This window comes from Bombus impatiens, unplaced genomic scaffold (assembly GCF_000188095.3).
Source record: "Bombus impatiens unplaced genomic scaffold, BIMP_2.2 scf_1002, whole genome shotgun sequence".
NCBI lineage: Eukaryota > Metazoa > Arthropoda > Insecta > Hymenoptera > Apidae > Bombus > Bombus impatiens.
Window position 1 is genome coordinate 110,806 of NT_177421.1, and position 21,711 is coordinate 132,516.

General features: G+C 37.5%; 1 protein-coding gene across 1 annotated transcript; it reads left to right on the forward strand.

Moving 5' to 3' along the window:
- Positions 1-484: 484 nt before the first annotated feature.
- LOC100750054 lies at positions 485-18,188 on the forward strand. The gene is made up of 7 exons (XM_003493154.4): positions 485-1,204; positions 3,031-3,275; positions 5,497-5,628; positions 10,738-10,840; positions 10,914-11,106; positions 15,109-15,190; positions 15,417-18,188. The coding sequence occupies exons 2-7, from the start codon at positions 3,123-3,125 to the stop codon at positions 15,561-15,563; spliced, it is 810 nt and encodes a 269-aa protein (XP_003493202.1). The 5' UTR covers positions 485-1,204; positions 3,031-3,122; the 3' UTR covers positions 15,564-18,188.
- Positions 18,189-21,711: the final 3,523 nt, after the last annotated feature.

Genomic DNA, 21,711 nt, shown 5'->3' on the forward strand with positions numbered 1-21,711 from the left:
GTTTCTTAATTTGAATTTGAAGCTCACATTGCTTGCTTTTCATATCCTTAAAAATGTATACATATGCTTGTAAATCCCCTTCTGCAAGCAGTATGACAGTAAAGTAAATACAAGAAAGATACTTTAGCAGAAAAATATGCTTTGCGTGTTCGTGCGTAGTACGTTTAGCAAAGGGAACAGATAATTTTGAGCAAATACTTGTATTCCAGCGATAGTTTTTTCAATCTTTTGTCGTAAAACAGTTTCAGATGATATTCCATTGTTGCATAATATGAATCACAAGAATTAATTTCCGTTCTCTGAATTTACGCACTTAGATTTAAATAATCTCGGAGTTTTTTTTGTAAATTATACCATGAATGGCAACAGTAAATATGGCAATCATATGATTAAAGAAGTATTTTTCAACATAATAGTCACACGTACTTAATAGATCGATACCATGGTAAAAGGTTAATGACATGTGATATATCTAATTATGCAACGTCTGTTGAAATTTAATATCATTGAGATATGCAATATAATTTACTATCGACTAATTCCACAAATTGTACACCGCAGAATTGTACAAGTCGAAGTCAGGACTAATCTTAGCACGCAAACCTAAGTAAATTTGACTCGATTAATATATTTAAATTAGCCTAATTATATTAATGATATAATTGATAATTAAGATCTTGATAAACCGCAGTAGCTAACCTAGCAAATCCACGCCCACAATTTTAGTAAATAAATCCTCATCATATGACGCAAACTACTTTCTTGAATAAGCATACTTTAAATATTTTTTATTCTGAACCAATGCTCATAGGTTGCCTTTGTAATCGCTGTCTTGATGTTAGGGGTGCTTCCGTGAAACTTCACGGCCCTGGTCACGAACCAGCAGTCGAAGGTCGAGTAGTATAGTGGTAGATGGTAACGACGTGAAACGTGACGCATATAGTAACAGTGTACGTCGAGGGGGATGTACTGGTATGTGGAGTGTAGAGAATCGACGTCGGGAACCAGCACAGGGTGGCTGACTTCGTCGAAGCGACGCGACGTCAGGGTGGATTCACGGGGTGGTTGGTAGTCGCGTGCTCTCATCGTCAGGTGAACAACTTTTGTATGGATATAATCGGTTTACCAAATATTTTTCCGAGTTACTGTTACCCGTATCGGGATCTAGCCACGTCTCCGTGACACGCAAAACTTCTGCATCGTCGTGAGTATTAAAGTTAATGTTACCTTTTGCAAAATAACAGTGCACGAGCTCGTAGAACAGAAGAATGTTAGAGCTTCGGTCTGATTCTAATTGAGGGCAACGTGCACTTCATCGAATCAATGAGCGTCCCTCGAACATTTAAAGAATTATCTTGCATTTAAGGAAGACGATTGGAGACAATTACTCGAAAACTATATAAGTCATGTGATTACGTAATTTACATATGTTCTCCTCATTTTCATAATAATTGAGTGCTTAAAACACTGTTTCCTATAGTTATAAGAAGTAGTATATTTCTTCTTCAATGATGAAGGAATTTCTTTCCCCTTCTTTGGGGAAGAACTTGTCGCTACGTAATCTTATGCAGAATGTTTTATTCAAAGGTATTTAATTTTTTAACAGTTATCTCGAATCGAATGTATTTTCTTACCGTGTTTGATTCGGGACAGAGAGAAACGATTTTGTGGCTTATTTGAAAGTAAAATGTTTAGCATTACAGATCGCAACAATTGTATATACATTGTTAATGGTCTTAATATTGAAAAGCACGTTGCGTTGAATTCCTCGTGAATTTACTCGTCTACGTTAATTTGAAAAATTATTACGCTCTTTTAAATATGAAAATTCTCTTGTTAAAAGATTCATTAGATCCGAAAAATTCAAATGTACGATGATAATCTTTCATTATAAAAATGAAATTTTCGAAGCACCTCGTAATACGATCGTTGTTTCCACATAAAATGATATTGATGGTTTTATGCAAACATATCCTGAAGTTTTTTTTCATTTTACTCTCAGCTATTCGCATTTCCCGCTCGAGTACGTTATGAAAATATTTTTATGGATAAATCGAACGTAACATTCTTTTATGTTACTCGTATTTCTATTGAATGTGTTCCGAATGGAACCAATTTTCAAAGATAAATTAAAAATTTAAATAATATATGTATATTAAAATTAACAATAGGAGGCAATGATTATATTGTGGAAATGAACTTTGCCCGTCCACTAATCGTTCTTCTCGTCGTATTTTCTGTTTCAAGCCAATCAAATTAGCGTTGTTATTACCTAAACTTTTACACCGAATATGTTTTATGCTATGTTAAAAAATGAAATAAATGAATTTTTCATACGAGTCACGAGATAAATTTTCATCATACAGAAATTCACTTATTGTTAGTAAAATGTTTCATCACGTAAAACATGTTTACTTGATGTTTTAATTTGAGCTATATCGTACAAAAGTCCGGAAACTTTCATTGTAATTGAAAATTATTAAAAACATTGAAAGATCGATTGTAACATTCAGCTGGAAAAGGATAAAAATAAAAGCATCGCGCGAATCAACGAATAACTCTTAATATTCCTACGTGAGAGAGATTATTATATAGCCATGCAGATTAGTATCGCGTCTTTTTTCATAGAATAATAACTTGTTAAATCGATAACAGATGATAACGGAACCAAGTGCCTTGTCATGCGACACGATGCTGTCACATTGTTTTGACATCGTCTCTTGATATTGAATATCTGCATCTGTAATTTTCTCGATTCGTCTACTTAAAGATAGATAGTAGACATTTCAAGTCTTATCATTAGGAATCAATGTAGTGTTATCAAGTGCGTAATTTTATCACTAATTATTTGATAGTATCTAATCAATTAATAATTACTCGACAGTTATCAAACAAAATCTTTTCGCAATCTTAATGATTAGTACATTAGGAAAATTACAAGAATTTTGCAACAGTTTTAGCAAGAGATATAGATAAAGCAAGCTTGTTCGTTCTCTAACCACTTTTGAGCAGCGTCCATTTGATTTTCAGTATAACTGCTCACGTATGTAGCACGTGTTCCCTTACACGCGATGCTCGTGATTTGTTCGTGCTTTTATTAAGAGGAAGACACCGGGACCGAGATGGCGCAGGATATCCCGGAGGCGACGTACGTACCGGAAGTGGAGGAGGATACGAGAAAGGAACGAGAACGGCGGGCTGTTGAAGAGGGAACGGCCTCGTGGAGACGACGAAAGGAGGAGTTGCTACGTCAAAAGCACCGTGAACAGCGAGAAGTATGCGTCGTAAATGACTATTATGTTAACTCGAGCACCGTTTACGTCACTGGCCTTTGCTGACCATGAGCCTCTTTGGCTTTACCAATTTCGTTTGGTGTGGTTGTCGGCGATCGAATGAAGATCAACAGTACACATTCGTATCGACAACAACCCTTATTTTTTCCCTTTGATGACATTTCTTCGAAAGCTCGGCAATAACCGTGGAGATTTACGAGGCTGTGCAAAAGATTTTTCACGCTACAATGGGATTTCATGTGGTCACAGCCATTCAAGCCCTGTAAAATAGAAATGGGGAACAATATCGAGAATGGTAGATGGCACTTAGGCTTGTCATCATAGTTTACTGCACGAAAATAGTCGAAGAGTAAAACAGTATGTTTTTGGTTCTGTAAATGTTGCCTGTATGTTGACTGTAAATTTTGCCAACAACGTTTGATACACAACTTAATGGAAATGATTTACAGCGGAACGTTTTATTAAAAGGCACTAAAATTTTCAGTAAAGTGGTTTATACCTAGCTACGGTTTAGATTTCGTTGCAATTGAAATGTTATTCCTTTTTTTACGTAGCTCGCGAATGTTAAAGCGAATCGTTGAGCGTAATTTGTATAAACCGTATCATTAGTAGCTGTGCTGTAATTACTGCGTATATTTGCCTTGGTAGTTGTAAGAAATATTTCACTAACGAGCGCAAATGTTTTCACTGGTTTTAATGGAACTCGCATGTACCTTTAGTTATTGTTAGTTGGACTACATTTTTATCCATCATTTCTAACGATATCCAATGTAAATGGATTATATTTCTTTCGCTATGATGAATCGCAAACTGTTAAACGACAACTGGGTTGACAGGCAGAAATTTCTATTACGTTAAAATGGGAGACCATTATTTAGTATGATTAAAAGTAGATGAAAGTAATAACTCCTTTAGTTACGTTCCTAAATTTCCTATGGGTTTTAATGATATATAAAAAGTAATAAAAAATAAAAAATAAAAAATAAAAATACAAAATAAAATAGTTGCAAGGCTCAAATTTTTTTTTTTTAATATAATCTAAAATTTTTTTATTTTAGTTCTAATGCATGTTTTAGAAAGATGGAATTTTTCTTTAAAAGGGTTGTAAATATCCATTTTATTACAAAAACGCCAGAAATGGGTATTATCAGTGTGAGCTCGAATTTCTTTTTTACTACAGGGAAGAATTTCTGGTCGGAGATACATATGTGTGTAGTGGCTAGCCAGCGAAATTCAATAAAAGATTAAAATATTCAGGGTAGTAATGTGCATCCGAATTACTTATCTTGAAGCGCCAACGTTGGATTAAGAACAGTTGAATATTAGTAGTATGCTATAAAGGCTGTGCCAAGGAATTTTTCTTTAAATATTAATAAACAGGAGCATTTATCCGTAGATTACAGTGATGAATCAACAGAGAATTCCAAAATCCGTGACTTGTACTTCTTGTGCGTTAAAAGGCACGTCTCATTGCGATGCTCACAGAAAGGGATTACTCGACATTCTAATGAAAATGTTTCGCTAAAACCAAGTTAGAACAGGAATTTAAAGCGGTTCATTTTCTTTTTTGTTTTAAATGGCATTTATTAAGGCTTAGCATTATTCAAGTTTTTTCTTATATAACTCCGTAATTCTTTAACCTAGAATTACGTGGGAAAATATTATAAAATGTTACACTAAGCATTAAAGTAATCTAAACGCAAAATATTAAAGTTAGTTTAATGCTATTCCAACGGAATATATTCGGGTTTTAAATTTTCTATCTGCTAAAGTGTATTATCAAAATATTAACGTACTTGCAACCGTGTTTTGGGAAAAGTTATTATCTCATAAGATTTCACTGGAGAAATATTGATATCCACGGTAAGCTGGTGAAAAGAGAAAGTCCAGTTTTGTTCAAATCTTCAGCAGATTTATAAAACCACGCTGAACGGTATTGAAGGAAACTTCGCCCTTTAAAACTGTGCGGACAATATGGACTCGATAAGCGCTCAGCAGAATCAATCTGTGTAGCGTCAGACAAGCGGAACGCGCCAGTGCAGTATTCCCAACAGTGTTGCCTATTTTGGATACATTTATTTTCATGTTAATTCTAATTAGTTCACATATATGCTTTTACATTTATCTACACTTTTTTATCATTAAAAGGTAGAAATTTGTAAATCAATCAATCAAGCAATAAACTGTTTCTTCCTTTTTATAGCTCCAGCAAATCTTGGAGAATTATTCGCCTTGGGGTAAACCAGGTGGCGGTGCTCCTTGTGCTGCAACCCTTAGAAAGAAAAACGTTCCTCTAGAACCCCCGGAATTATCAAAGTGTCATAATTTCAGCCAGGTAATGTTTTAAACAATTTATGTACCATTTAAATAAAAAAATATCGAACTTGGATAAAGAGATATGTCATAATTTTCACTACATTTGACATAAATTCGATCGTCTCTGACTAGATAACCATTGACATTTTTTATGCGATACGTGGTTATTCCCTGCTTTTTTGCTATTTTTGCTGTCATTTTTACGTTGCTACACTGTCGATTCGCAGGCAATGGATTTCTGTCAATCAATGACATTCTCTGGTCTTGATAAAAAGTTTGTTGCATGCGCAATATCTTTCGCATAGATACTGGGATTACTAACCTAATGATTAAAAATACATGCAAATAATCCAAAGTATGAATGAAATTATTAATCACGAGCGTAAATATTTAAACGATTTTTGCCGATTTTCGAGCTTTTCAATGTTCGTAATAAATTTCAATTAAGGACGAATTAAAAAACTTGCCACTCCTACCGCATCGCAGACATGGACAAAATCGCGATAATAGTGAATATATTTTCGCAAATTGGATGCTATTCATTCATTATGAGTGGCGTTAAAAACAAAAATTTGTAAATCGATTTCACGGGGAAAACACACGCGTCGAAGTTCCGATTTTTATTAATCAATCACATATTTAAATTTTATTAATTGATTTTTTACAGTCACTCAATTTTTGCATTAAATTAAAGAGTTTTAATCAACCTACCGCTTGGCATTTTTGAAAATGTTCATTGCTTTTCCATTAAGTATTTTAATATTAATGCATGAAATGCGCCAGCAATTTGCAAAGACATGAATTAATCATTCTCAACCTACAGTTTTAATCATAACCAGCTTTTCAAGTAGACACGGTTAATTATCATCAATAATTTAATCTATTATTCTCGTGCTAGCGATTTTGTCATTGCAAGTAAATATTTAATTATACTTTTCTAATTCATTAGAACAAATAATCTCATTTTTCTTCCAGCGATATCTTACCTTCTATCCATTTAACGTGCTTTATTTTTACTAAAGAGCTTCTCCTGATTAAAAATTAACAGAATCATACGAAGCAGACGAAAGTCAAAGTTGTTTTATTTTTAATGAAAATGAAATTCTTTTGAAATTCCTCCGTTAATTCAATCTGAATGTTATAATTCACTGTATTACCTAAAATTCTGAATGAAATTTGTTTCGCTCGCCTGAAGTAACGTTACCATGTTATCCATACCAACAACTTACCAAAGCAAAAGCCGCGCGGGAAGCCAAGGACGATGAGTTCACGAAATTCCGGGCACGAAAATCTACGAATAATATTATTCCTTGACGTGACGTTATATACAAATACAGATGGAGGAGAAAGTGGGACAGAATCGAAGATTGTTGGGAAAATTAGGGCGCCCTTGTTTGCAGAAAACAGCGAGCAATTCGCGTTGAAGGATGTCGTTCTAACCCTTATTATCCTGCCAATTACGAGAACCATTATCATCGTAAGGATGCATTCGCCGTTGCCCGATAATAACCGTGCAAATGTTTGCCTCCGATATGTTTCCAGTAACGTAACTAACCCGCGATCGTTCGTGATCGTGATTCGGGATCTAGTTCACGAAGATTATTTGCAATTCAAAGTTATGATAAAAAAAGATAGTATGCGACTGTTGTTACGTCTCACATATACTGGTCTGCAATTTTCTGTTTAAAACGTGTGATCGTGGAGTGGATGTTTTATAGCAGTTCTCTTTATAGCCTCTTCGACTAGCAAATGACTTTGATCATTTCAAGAATACATTCAATACTATATGAAGACTGGAGAAAAAGACTATGACAATAAGACGAGAGTACAAGAATAAGACAAATTTCCTAGTTTTCATAGGAAAGTTATTTTAAGATAAGGAATGAATTGTCTTTTTATTTAGTTTTCGAATTCAACATGTATCTTTTTATACTCTTCATAATTTTTAACGTATCGTTTGTCATAATGTTAAAATATTGCTTGTCTTGATAATTGTCTTTGGTTTCCAATCGTCGTATTTCATATCTTAAGCATCATTTCCGTTAATGTTCTCTTTGATTAAAAGTTGAATAAATCCTTCGAAAATCAGTTCCATTGCGATTGATATCACGAAGGTGTCGTAATAGAGAGTGACTGATAAAAAAGATTTGTTGATGACGAGGTGGTGGAAAAATTGGAAAATAGCCATCGTTATCGCGGTTGTACCGATAAGATCCGGCGATATCGCCATCACCTCGATGACGCCTTTCATTAACATCTCAAGCTGCCTCGCGCACGAAACCTTTCCGCTATCTCGATGGCTTATCGATCGGATCATATTGATGTTCTTTACATGCTTAACGATTGTTAGTTAACGAACCTCGAGTAGATCTTTCTCCACGATAATTCTCGATTAGTAAGATAATTTGCTTGTATAACTTCTCACAATTTTGTATTAAAAAATTGTATTAGAAAATTAGGAAATTGAGTACTATACGTTCATCAAGAAACTTATTATTGCAGAAGCTCGATGATTCTCAGAAATTTTTTCTTCTAAACAGTAATTAGTCCTAAATAATAATAATTAACGTTTCCAATTAACGACACTTTTCGTAATCCATTAAAAGTTCAGGATATTTTCTAGTTTCTATAAAGATGAAAAGTTCATGCAATAATAATGTAATATTACAAACGTTTCGAAATGAGCGAAGTCTAATCGTAGTAGTTTGCGTAAGAGAAATTTCGTAATGGTCTTTCCTTGTACGCTAAACGTGAAACACCTTTTTCGTGGCAATAACGTCGATAAAGACAGAACGTCTACATAGTCCGTTTCCGGTCAGACCGTAGACGTATCGTTCCCCGATCACGTAAAGTTAGAAACGTTTCTACTAGCTTCAGCAAGAAAGTCAATTTCTCTTGCAAGGAGACGCGAAAATTTCCTTGGAAAATTCTGACGAAAAATAGACCGCAACGTCGCGTTGTCCCTTTGTTTTAAACATTAGTCATTCTGAATCGACTGTCGAACTTTCTTTTGGGAAATTAAATTACATGAATAAGAATCGAAAATTTGATAATGTTGCGGGATGAATTTAACACTCGAACGTTCGTATTTTCTTCGAAAAAAATTCCAGTGACATGTATCGGAAAAATCATGTGTACAAAGGTGTCTAAATGTGTAACAAGTAAATGGTCTATTAAAAGTTTATCGTAATGCTCAAGTGGTGAATTCATCTTGAATATTAGGATACAAGGTGCAATGATTTCGAGCACGTGCTTGAATGCGAAGCAGCCACCTTGTGGGTGTAGGAAACGAACCTTGGAAACTGCTTAATATGCTATGACGCCGTGTGCTTAGCTGGCACCGCTCTGGCCGTGGGGTCGACCTGGTCCGGGTGGAGTTCCTTGGAGGGATCCCAAGTTGCTGGGTGCGCGCTTCCTCGAATCTCTGGTACGCATATTCCTCGATGCGTTAGATACTAGGACCCATCAACGATCAGCTTGTTAGTCAGGCTTTGTTTCTCGTTCTCAAATTTGCTTGTAATTAGGGACTTTGGGTTTGTGTTCTTATAAATTTCACATTTATGTTTATTTATCCCCGGTCTGTTTAATTTTCATTTATAGCTAGGAATCACTTTAGCATACACTGATCGTTCACTTGTCCATAGATTCTTCTTACCTGAACGTTAAGATTTGTTGGAAATTGGCTGGAAAGTTGTACATAGGCTTTGTTCGTACACCTTCGTTCGTATTTATACACTTACATGGAGCTTGTAGATCGGGATTGCATGAGCCATTAGCAAAGGGAGATTGAATCCTTCGAACCGTACAGAGACGAGATCAAGGCGTGCTGGGTTTTCCGTCTGAATTTTTACGACTTGTGCATACGCAGGTTAAAGTCTCGTGATAGAAACGAATGCAACGACGCGTACCGTGTCGGTAGGAACGGCTGTAGGTTTTTCTATCGAGCTGGAATATCATCGTACACGGTGGGTGTTGGTAAACAGCGTTTGATGTGGAAATTAGCGCTTATATGAACATGCTTTCGAGGCACGGCGGTTGCGTTTCCGTGGAGACGCGGCTTCAATCGAGCACGCTATCCAACCCCAGTCTCCTTTCGGGCTTTCCTCTGCCTCTTAGCCTCAGCCTGGTCAACCATCCTCAAGGATGAAACTCTTAATTTTTAATTAACCGCTGTAACATCCCTGAACGACAAACACATAACTGTGCCACGTTACTGCGTAATTGAACGATCCTCTGACCAGCTTCCATAGCCCGAAAGTTTAAACTGAAATTTATTAGCGCGTTCCACTTCAGCCAAGTTTACTTCTTCCTGTACGTAAACTCGTCCTCTCGCTATCACCCTTCCTACTCCCTGTTTCTCTTCATCCTTTCCACTGCAGGTCCCTCAGCGCGTGAATCTTCCTTCACCTCTTCAAAACCGTTACGTTTTCTCTCTTTCTCGGCATGAAGCTGCTTCCGGGCATGAATTTATGGAAGGTTTTCTGTTTTTCTTCTTAATAAACCACACAGCCTTACTGTAACTAACCAGCTAACTAGAATGACGTTGATGAATGAACGATGCAACCGCGTTAAGTCAAGCCTAGACTAGCTAAGCGATTACTGATTATCTGATGATAGATTTTTCTTGTCAGCTCTATTGCCCTTCCTCGTGATTTACTCTTTGATTTTCTTATTCGTTTTTAGTTATTTGTAGAATTTTTCCCTTTAATTAAGTTTTCAACCTTCTGAGCTTCGTTCTTTTCTTTTTTTTACTCGACATTGCAGATTGAACGATCGATATTTTCAATGGTTAAGTCAACGCGAATCAAGATACGATTCTAATTTCAGCTTCATCGGATTTTGACGAACGATACTCAATAAATGGCGTTGTTACTTTTATCAAGATATGCATCCTAACTAGAAAGCGATGGATTTAACAAGATCCAAAGAGTTGGTAGACTAGAAAAAGTTTGAAAGATTATATCTAATGGCACTTTGTTGGAACACTGCTACGTTGGTACATGTTAGAAGCGATGAACTCGAATCGAAGACGCGAATATCAATGAACTCCTGTCTGACTTAAGTCGATTCGATTTGCACTGCACAAGCTGCATCGGTTGCAGCGAGTCATCACGTTGAATCCTTTCAGGGCTGGACGAGCAATTCGACCATCGAAAGGCTACACAGAAGGAGTATTAATCCTTTGCCCGTCACGAATATGAACAAGTTCTTTGATGATAAAGCAGAACCAGGTAAACGGATGGAAATTCTCGGTGTCGGCGTGGGAAGGTCAGCATCCGGTTTCTAGGTCAGTCTATTTCCTAGGTATCGCTACGGATATGCAGCTGATACAGGATTCAAAAAATCCCTACAACGAGGAAGTTCAGGTGTACGAATTGACCGGGGGTGTGGAATTGGTCCCTCTTTTAACTAGCAGACGATATTGCTCGCAATCGCAATTGCAAAACAATCGTCACGTTGCCACCGATGCCACTCGACCTGGATACACGATAGACCCGTACGTATTATGTTTTGAAAATGAATTTTCTAGATACTCGTTAACGCTTTATTACATGCATCATTTTCATTTCTAATATCCGATTTTTTATACGTTTTCGTCCATGCTTAATGTTGTTATTGTACGTCAGCGTTTTATCTTATGGATCGTTTTGATCTGTGGATACGTTCCCCATTCATGATTTTTTGTTCTGTTGCTTGGTAATGAATAAATTTCAGTTTCCTCGCCAGGTGTTCAAAGTTTCATTATCGTGTCGAGTTCAATCTCGACGTGTCGAAAGACACGCCATATCAAAATGCGACGAACCATGAGCCTACAATGCAGGTCTGGTTAGCGTTGTTACGCTACTCGGAGGATGTAACTGCATTACAGCAGTAATCAACCCATTGACCCGAACTCTCTCGACCTCGACAAGTTCAGCTGACGGTTCCTCTCTAGCATCCCTCTTCCTCTCGAATGTTTGTCAATGTTACAGTCTGTCGCTCTGTATGTTCGTCAACAGTTTTGCTTGCAATATCTCCTCGCTCCTCTCCCTAATTTTCCTCTAGTTTCAAGGTGTTTCGGCAACTAAGTGTTGAAAAATCGTTCGAGACGGCTGCCTCGTCGAGTATCGTCGTTCACGTCAGTCATTTCCCTTTTACTCTCTCTTTGCACTTTAAGATATTGCTTTTCTTCTCCGCCCCTCTGTGATCTTACGCTTTCCGTTTCGTATTATGACTCGATTTGTGTAATAGGAAACGAGCGTAAGCGCACGACTAATTCTACTTGAAACGCACGCTTGTTTAAAGAAAATTTATTTGCGACAGTTTAAATCGCTGTTCGTTAGATTTGAGATTTGAGGGTTTTCTCGGTTTTCAGATCGATCATAAATATTTTTCATTGAAAATGTTTTTTGAATCCTCTTATATATTCGCGTTATAATTATATACTAATATATCAATTATAAATTTGAAATATCAAAGTCTGAGAGGATTTTCCTCTCGGGAATAATGTGTCTTGAATAATTTAATCACGATAATAACTACTTTATTGGTTCGATCAAATGTCAGCCGTAGAATATAGAATTATATAATAATTTTCATAGATTCTACAATTATAGAACTACATTTGCAGAATCTAAAATTATATCCTATAGTTATTCCATAATTTTAGATTCAGGATCCATTATTCCTTAGAGGATAATTTTCTCAATCTTTGACGTTTCAGATTCATCATTGGTATATTGGTGAATGTTTCTGTTCGCTGACATCATGCACGTCTATGACTTTTGGATCAGCGCGAACTTCCGTCAAAGTTTGCACATGAAATTTTGTAAAGTAGCGTTATTACGCTGTCAATTAATCGTTTTGCCATTCTGTGCTCATTGAAATAATGTAGTGGAGGGCATAGGGAATATTGTTTTATCATGACGTCGTTGTACCGATTACAGATAGGAACACTGAGAGACTAATGTATAACGAGACACTTTGATAGCGTTTAATGGAATTTTGTATGAAGCAGCCGCTAGCGGCGTGTTACGTTGTTTATAATATGATTGGACGTCAGCGGAACACTGTGCAATTAATCATCGTTGATTATCGATTCCTTCGTAGAAGAAAAGGTGACAGAATCGATGCGATATATTTTTCTTTACGTTCTAAAACGAACCTTTCGATAATCGATCATTTTTAATCTATTACACCATTGTTTTCTTTTCCTTCATAAAATAACAGCGAGAAAAGAAGATATGTAGAGAAGGAAAATTCTAGAAATGGGTGTTCTAATTCGATTCTTGCGTTCGTTAATGAACGGACTCTTATCTCGCAGAACGATTCTTGAGAAAAGAAAAGACAGCGGAACAATGTCTCGCACTTATTTCTACTGTCAGACCAGCGACTAAACAAAATTTGATGTTGAGCCAAAAAGACACGGTCAGCAAACCTTCCAACAGTTTCTACCTTGATCTTCTGTAACTTCTTTATAAAGTTACAAGTTTAAAACAAGTATCTCTGGAAGATAAAAAAATTCTTTTCCATTGGCTCGTTGCGTGTTTCCTTTTAATTAGTGGTTCGTGTTCCATTTCAGTTATGCAGATTCTAAATATCTGGAAAGTTGAAAGTTGCCATTTTCCAACAACTCGATAGAACTTCAATTTATTCCGAAAGTTTTCTGATCGTTATAACCTCCGTTGTTTTCGTTGGTCTACTTTCGATTTATCTTCTATTCTCTTCCTTATAACATGGAGGAAGATTTCTTCCAGCTAGTAAAAAGCCAACCCATCTTAATCGCAAAAAAGAGGGATTAGCCCTTGTAGAATAAAAATATTGCACTCTCATCGGAGTTTCTGGACTTTTATCTGCATAATGTCTCGCACGCTAGTAACTATTAAAAAGTAAATACCCTCAGTGAATCGCTGTCCGACGTAGTCTCGTAGGGTAACATGGCGCTTATCTCTTCTTTGAGAGGCTGGTTAAATCTTCCGGGACAGATGGGCAAGGAATTATCTCGAATTCACGCTTGAATTTTTAAAGAATGTAAATTGATTTTTATAATTTTTTATAGTACTTTATTCATTTCACGAAAACGAAGAGCAAAGTCGTTTCGTTACATTTTATCATGAATTTTATTTATTTACTTTTATTGAATTGTTGCGTCATCGTACGAGCCTCTTGTAAATTGATCAAACTGATCAACTCTTAACAATTTCTTAATTTACTTCCACGATTTCCAATTCAAATACTAAAGGTCCAACTTGCACAGCAAATTCCAAGATAAATTAACAAAATTCTTTTCGCGGTAATATCATTATTCTTTCTGCTTTTCAGTTTATGAAGTCGAACAACGTGGGTTCTGAATAGTTCATATTGCATCAGTTTTACATTACTGCATGAAATTTATTTGCTCGCGAGAAAACATTGATAAAATTGCACGAAACTACGGTACTTGGATAATATTCGCGTAAAAAGTCAAGTATGGTTCACAAACAATATTGCAATAGTTTTCTGAGGGCTGTAGAAGTTTGTATTGCGGCAGGTCTCTCTCGTAAGTGGAAGCGCGGTAACAAGTAGTTGGCAAACGTGTTTGCTTCATACATTAACGTCGTAAAAAAGGCTGCTATCGTTGCGGCGACCATTGTTTTGTAGACACTTTTCTTGCTTCTTACGATTCTCTTAACGTGCTTTCACATTACATCGTGACGTTTGCCAACTTTTTCAACAACGTGACTCGATGAAAGTTTTATAGATTCCGGTGAAGTTTATCGGAGAAATAGAGAAGAGTTTTCCTTTCAACAAGAAAGCTGTTTCAAGTGTCGTTCCTTTTTCCTTTTTCGCCATTTATACTCTACTTTGTCAAAATATTAGTCTGCTTTCTGCGCTGGATTTTAAAATCCATTCCAGCGGATTAAAACTTATTTTCTTGTATTGAAAATAGCATTTGAGAGCATTTGAAAATAGCCAGCGTTCATTTTGAAGTGAATTTCACAACACTGGTATTATCGTAACTTCCCATACGAATCGTAATGAATGTTGCGGCCATTATCTGAACCAGCGAAATCAAAAGTTATCGTCGGAATATTTATATCAACCGGTACAGGCGAAAGACTCACCTGTGACTATCCGCAATTTCACCGCAGTTTTCAATATGTGCGAAGCGATTATAGACCACAATTTCGGCCGTTTCTGATCGAATGTTCGATCGATAACTATAATTTCCGGTTAAACGTTTTGGGAAAAGATGTTGTTCACGCACGAGCGGCTTTCTTTGTACACCAAAAATTCAGAACACGACCTAAAACGCGTGATTCGTTTCGACGAAACTTCGATTTGTTGCGTTACACGAGACACGTGTCCGGGATGCAGGAGCAAAACAATGCGGAGCTTTCGTGTCACATTTTTTTTCATTTGCCAAAGTCATTCGGATCAATGTGTTTGAAAAGCAAGAAGACGTAATGAAAATGACAAACGAGTCGAATAATATTGAAAATATTGAAATCTGCCAAGCTTATCTGCGTCGCTTTTGTAGATTGCGATCGTTGGAGGTTGAGAATCGCGAATACATCGCCGAACTCGCCGAGCAAGTGCAACGAAAACGAGAGAAGGCATTGGTAAGTGTATTGCAATCGATAATACGTCAAGCTAACTCGATCTCTAATCAACAGATGACTTGATAAAATCAAACGATAGCGTACTGCGTTCGAAAGTAATATTTCCAATTTTTGAATAAATAATAATGTATTAGCTATTTTGGGATTTCATCAAGTTTCGATCCGCAATCGCTTAATTTGATTCGATTCTACGATGTAGCTTGTAAAGGGATGCTTTTTATTCCAGGAGGAACAAAAGATTGAGTTGGAAAGCTGTCGAAGACATTTCGATACCTGGAGAAAGTTGTGGGGTCGGCCGGGTCACGGTGCACCCATAGATCACGCCCATCGTAACAATCTCTACAACATTCTCTACCATTCAGCTATCTATTGAATTTCTACTTGCTGCACTGTGCAAAATCAGAACTGCATCTTCCACTTTCTTTTCGTGCAATGGAGGAACTTGTACGAAATCTCTTTATGTTACGGGAAGAATTGCTACAGGACGAGCAACTATAAAAGATAATAGGTTCGCGATTCTACAATACAATACGACGATAGAACGACGGAGTTGCAGGTTTCCTAGGAGAATAGATCTAGGAAGAATGGAATTTAGTAAGTTTTCGAGTTGATAGAGAAATGATGGGTTGTTATGAAATAGTTTGAAGCTGTTTGCAATAAAACAAGAAGAGAATGAATCGAAAGTTGTGGATCAGAAGCGTTCAACGTAACACGATGTAACTTAATAGGTGGAAATATGGAAATGATGATAATGTGTATGATAATACGCGAAGCAGTGTATACTGCGAAATTAATTAGAGATTTTGTAGAATGGAGAATGGACCGCGGGGAATGTAGAATTAGTTAACAAGATTTTAATTGTGCTTTCGAGATTCACACAGATACACGTTTTTATTACTTGTCGTTGCATCTCGTTATCTTGAAAAAAAACACCAGAAATAGCATGTTTTAATATTTTACATGCGTATTAGGCACACGTCGCCATAAATGTATATCGAACTAGCTCGAATTAGCTGTGTTTACACGCGTACGGGAGACGCTCTATTTTGAGTTGTTTTTTAAATATTTCGTCTGTCCATAGAAATATGGAAGAGAAATCAGTACGAGTGGTTCTCGCAAGGTAATACATGTCGAATCGAGTGAGAAGAGATGTCGGGTGAGCTATTAAATTTTATGAAAGCTCTCCAAGAGCGGGAGACGTTTGATAAGGTAGAAACGTGCTACGATTGACCACATTTCAAAGGAGCAATCTCGAGAGAACGTGACTACCCTTCAAGCCGATGATTTCTAAATTTCATGAAAGTCAAAGAATTTGGATCTATTCGTATGCGTGTGTTTTGTGCGCGTAAACGCGTTGACTGATCCAGGGATTCCAACTTCGAAGATAGTCAAAAGAAATGAATCGCTGCTGTCGATACAGCTGTCCTCGAAAACCTTTATTGGTTGCTTCGGTTCACGAGCATCAAAGGACGGAAGCTAGCGGGTGAGAGGAGAGGGGAAAGAGAAACAGCCGGGCTTATAAAACAGTTTGCAATATCACATGCCATGCTAAATGGTTGTGCGTTTGAACACGACGTTCAAAGATCTCCAGTGTTCTATAATATTTCAGGAAAATACTCGATACAGGTTCAACCTGAAATGCTCTCGTTACTTGTGTTGCATTGAAATTAAATGAAATTGCATTTAAACGATCTGGGATACATAAATACAGATATGATTAAAAAACAAATTTTCGCTTTATTTTACAAACAAGATACAAAGTGGGAGAAGTAATATCGTATAAAGTGTACCTTTCACATTCTGCAAATTCTATGTCTGTTTCCTCGTTCCTGTAAAGATGATTTCTTCTTATTTGAATATTTATTGGTAAGATATTGCACATTACTCGAACGAAAATAGTTTAGTACAAAATATATGAGAACTATTTCTTTGTTAGAAACACTGATTGTTATTAATGAAAGCACATGTAAAGTATAATGAACCTAACTAACAATAAGGTCAACCAACAATAAACGTCTGCAGGTTTCTCTATTACTGGTACAATAATACATTAATTAAATTAACGATTAATGATCAATTAGTGGGCAATCTGAGAAAAAAGACAGAATCCGCTCGATTCTACTGGGCGCCTCGAATTTAATTTGGATGTTGTTCCGACAGCACGGTACAGTTTCTATTCCTAAACGTGTACCTTTGTTCCGCCGCCGGGCATAGAGAACGCTAGTTTCATCCTTTCCAGGGTACCTTTTCCTCCCCCTAGAAAGCCACGGAATCCAGCGCTGTCGCGCATCTCTCTGGTTACGATCTCTCCGTCCGAGCCGCAGCCACCGCCGGCCGAAAGCTACGCTTTCCCCATTGTCTGACTATTGTATTCCGTTACCACTGTGTGTCCGTTCGTTTGTATAAGAGTGATTCATTTTCCGCGAAATATCAGTTCCTGCGCCGCATGAATTGCAACTCGCACGGCCGCGTAAAACCGCCGCGCATTGCAAACCCTTCCTCCCTTCAACACATCCACCCCTGTATTCCACCCTTTTCCTCTCGTTGTCCTCCTCTTCTATATCGTTTATTCATTTCTATCTCTTTTCGTAGAGAGCGCGCATTGTCGCGAAATTGGGTCGGTCGCTTGCCTGAAATGAGATACGCGACCAGTGTCGGTGTCGGTGAAAATTGGTCATTGCTATCTCGTTTTCTCCTACATTTCCCCCCTCCCATTTTTTTGTACCCTCTTTCTTTCGCGTCCCTGTTTGACGCGTATTTAGGGAGCGACGCAGAATGGAAAAACATCGCCCTTCCTTCCGGTTAGTTGTTCGTGGAAGACTCTTTAATTTCCGGCTGAACATTCGAGGAGAGCCGAATCGCAACCACGGATCGCGTATCCCAAGTGTATTTGGCATTGTACCCTTAAACAGGGATTGCAAAGCTACCGTATGAATTTACTTTTAAAAATTAACAAAGGTTCAACAGTCCTGAAATAAAAATTCCAATGTATATTTATTTACCATTATATTTATTTAATTGGAAATTATATTTAAAACGTCTTTTTTACGATAATCACACAGGTAATGGTGTCGAATGGCGGATATAATTTGCCAGCTCTTCTTCCACTCGTCCCAGACACGTCATCATTTTTCCTATGTCCTCTTCATTCTGGGCCATACACCATCTCCTTCCATATCAGTTGGATTGTGAACGCGACATCGATAACAAGTTTGACAGTTTCGTGTATGGATACGAATACATGCTCGTATATTCCGTTTGCACGTGACACTCTCCGCGCATAGAAAACGCACGTGTATCGCAATAGTGTATCGAAGTTCGGTGTGGGTGGAATATAGTTTTCGCGCGTGTGCGTTACCTTCTTCTTTTACGTGCGAACGAAATGAAAATCAAGATTAAAGGGATACTTTTAGGAATCTGAAGCAACATCGTGTTATGGTCTACGAACGGTGAGTCGTAATTCTTATTTCTCATTCTTTTTTTCTCGGTGTCTCGTAGATAATTATTCGCGTATCGTTCGAGTTCGAATAAAAATTAATAACAGCGCACGGGAAATTTATCAACAGCCAGTAATAGAACCGAATTTTCGTACGGCGTTGCCAACAAACACGAATAATTTTGTCTCATATAGAGATACGTGACCGTGCAAGCGACGGAAAAATTTCAGTCGCACCGACCACGAGTCCGATGATTAACAGCTCGGCCCTTAACGAGCACTTCGGTTCTACTTAATTAGAGATCGGGTAATTTATACGGCAGACGCGTTTCACGTTCACCGGTGACGTTCCTTTCTTCCTTTGTAGCAACGCTTCCTCCCCTATCTCACTTTTATTTTTCACCGTTAATTGTCCCGCGGCCTTAAAGAAGTGTAATAAATTTCCGTCTCGCGAACCTTTCCATACGGGCGAGGCGGCGCAGCGATTAATTATTTTCCGCTGTTTTATATACAGAACTCGGTTTCTTTGTTCACGTGGCAGAATCGATCTGCTTGATCAATACGAACAAAGAAAGCGCAGGTAGATTTTTCCTAGCCATCGTAAAGGCGAGGAATATAAAATATTTCTTTTATATTAGAACTTTTAATTTGATTAGATGCGGCCCTTTTTATCGAGATTCAACTAGTAATTTCTGTAAGAGCCACCGTAACAAATTTATTCGATGAAAAGCCACTCTCAGGAGCCCGTTGCGTTGCACGCTGTGAAATTTATTAGTTTTAGAACCGATAGGAGATTCTCTATTGTATCGTCGATAAGCTTTTTGACAGAATTGGTTGCTCTCGAGAATATTGCCACTATAAACAAGAAACGCGATCAATTTTTAATAGCCATGGATTTTTATTACGTCAGGGAGGAATTATTGGCCGTTAAATGAAGTTAAACGAGTTTCTTATTGTTTCTCTTTGACCGAGCAAACAACTTAAAACGAAGTTTTTTTCTGTAAATACGTGAGAACTATCTTAAAGGCCGGCCGAATTTCAAGTAGCCTGAACGCGAACTGAAAATAAGTGGGTCGAATCGCAATTCCACTCGCCTAGTAGGTTTTTTCCACGGGCTGGCAGACAGATCGATCTTCGTCTTGCTGAGATCTGCGTCGAAATCGGTTTTCCTAACCGGGAGTTACCGCGAACGCCGATAATTGATTTTACAAGTTTCAGTTGGCAAAGCCTTTTCTGTCTGTTTGTAAATCGTCGGCTCCGGAGTGCAAGCAATAGATCGCGAAATCACGAAACTTTCGCCTGGCGCACGAAGCCCATATCGACCGAACGTTTCTCCAACCGTATAGATAGGAACGTACGTAATATTTGTTTTGCCGCGATTCGAGAGTTGCTTAGAACTCGCTGCTATGATTGATTACTATTGTTTGAAAACCGTAACTCAGATTAAATACGAATCGATCCAAGTATGAAGAACTGTTAAAATAATTGAGGCATTCAGAAACCACGCTGATCAGTTCCACGAAATTCAAACGTAGAAGATGACAGTTTGTTAAATAACTTTTGTCGCGTTTCGATTGGTTGCTGAGATGTAATGCGAGTGATTATTTTATTTCTTCTATCGAAGAGTCTTTTGATTGATAGAAATGTCAAAGTTTGTAATACGGCTGAAGGATCGCACTATTATAGGACAGGATATTTATTTCATGTACTTCGCGTGATTGTTAGCTGTTCAAATCTCCTCGTGTCAACGTGGAGCTCGGTCATAAAATCTCCAAAATTGGCTATTCGAATTTAGTGCGCTTTATTGGGATGTGATTTACGATAATCAACGATAATCAAGAATAACGTGAACTAAAATGGTATATATTACTTTGCGATAGTAAATTCTAATTTCGCGGCTATTTCGCTCGCGTGAGAAATGCGACAGAGAAAACATAAATTATCGGTGACGATCGTTGGCAAGGAGTTGTACACGTGCTCGTCTTACGCGGTTAGAAAACTTCTCGTTCACGTCACGAAACGTACCCGGTGAATTTAAATTTCGACACGGCCCTGATTCTGATTCTCATCTCTGCTCGTTGGCTTCACGTTCGTCCATTTGTCTTCGTATTCACGTTTGTGCCTCTACCACTATTTTTATCGAGTTTGCTGGTGCAACCGGAATTCAAGTAGATACGAGCTCGCGGTTCGAGATCGCGCGGAATACCGTTCAATTGAATTTTAGTTAGAAGAGAGCTGCATGTTGCACGATCAATGTCGTTCATCGTTCGCGGCTAGCGCCGTTAACTTTTCCTGATTCGACTAATTTTCAAGGAAATCAGAGATTACTTTCTATTATTCTTCTTCGTATCTCTCTATTTCTGAGTAAGTTTGTTATCGCCTTCCCTTCAATCTACGAAGCTCCATTTTACTGATCTAATTGTTTTCAGTGCTTTATATAAAGATTTTCAAATTTACTGCATCCTTTCTTTTCTGTTTAATAACATTCTACACGACGTTTGAGTTAGATCAATTCGATTTGACTTATTCAAATGTAAGTAAAATGAATTAAGGGATAATATGGTTCGACGAGAAGGAAAATTCACTGATTTGCCCATCTTTAGTTCCGTGTCGAACCGCGAGGAGCATGAAGTAGCTTGGTCGAATGCATCAAGATTTATTCAATGATTTTCACAATGCAAGATCGTCTCTTTTTACAGAAACAGCATATTCGTTCGATCTTTTATCAATAAATCTTCTTAGTGTCAGGAAATATTTCAGAAAATACCTTAATCGTGTGTTTCATCCCCAATATTCGCCTATCTGTTCGTTATATATTGTACGTAGAATTCGAATTCGATGAAATCGTACGATATCGGGAATTTCAGAAAAAATATAATGAACGAAACAACGAATCGCTGATAAACGGGGTGGGAAAGCAAAGCGACTCAAAGAGTGAGATAGCTGCATGGATCGCAACAATTTGCAAGCTATCAAACTGTTGAATCGATACGATCCGATACCTGTATGACAGCTGCTATTGAGGGCGTTGATGACTAGAAGCTTAGTAAAGCGCGCTATTGTCGCTGAATGGGTATTTTATCAT

What these genes read in the sequence shown, in the direction of transcription:
- LOC100750054 (XM_003493154.4), top strand. Translation starts at nt 3,123, where the DNA reads ATGGCGCAGGATATCCCGGAGGCGACGTACGTACCGGAAGTGGAGGAG. An exon ending in AGTGTCATAATTTCAGCCAG is followed by an intron (nt 5,629 to 10,737) that starts GTAATGTTTTAA and finishes GAATCCTTTCAG; the next exon opens with GGCTGGACGAGCAATTCGAC. An exon ending in GAAAACGAGAGAAGGCATTG is followed by an intron (nt 15,191 to 15,416) that starts GTAAGTGTATTG and finishes TTTTTATTCCAG; the next exon opens with GAGGAACAAAAGATTGAGTT.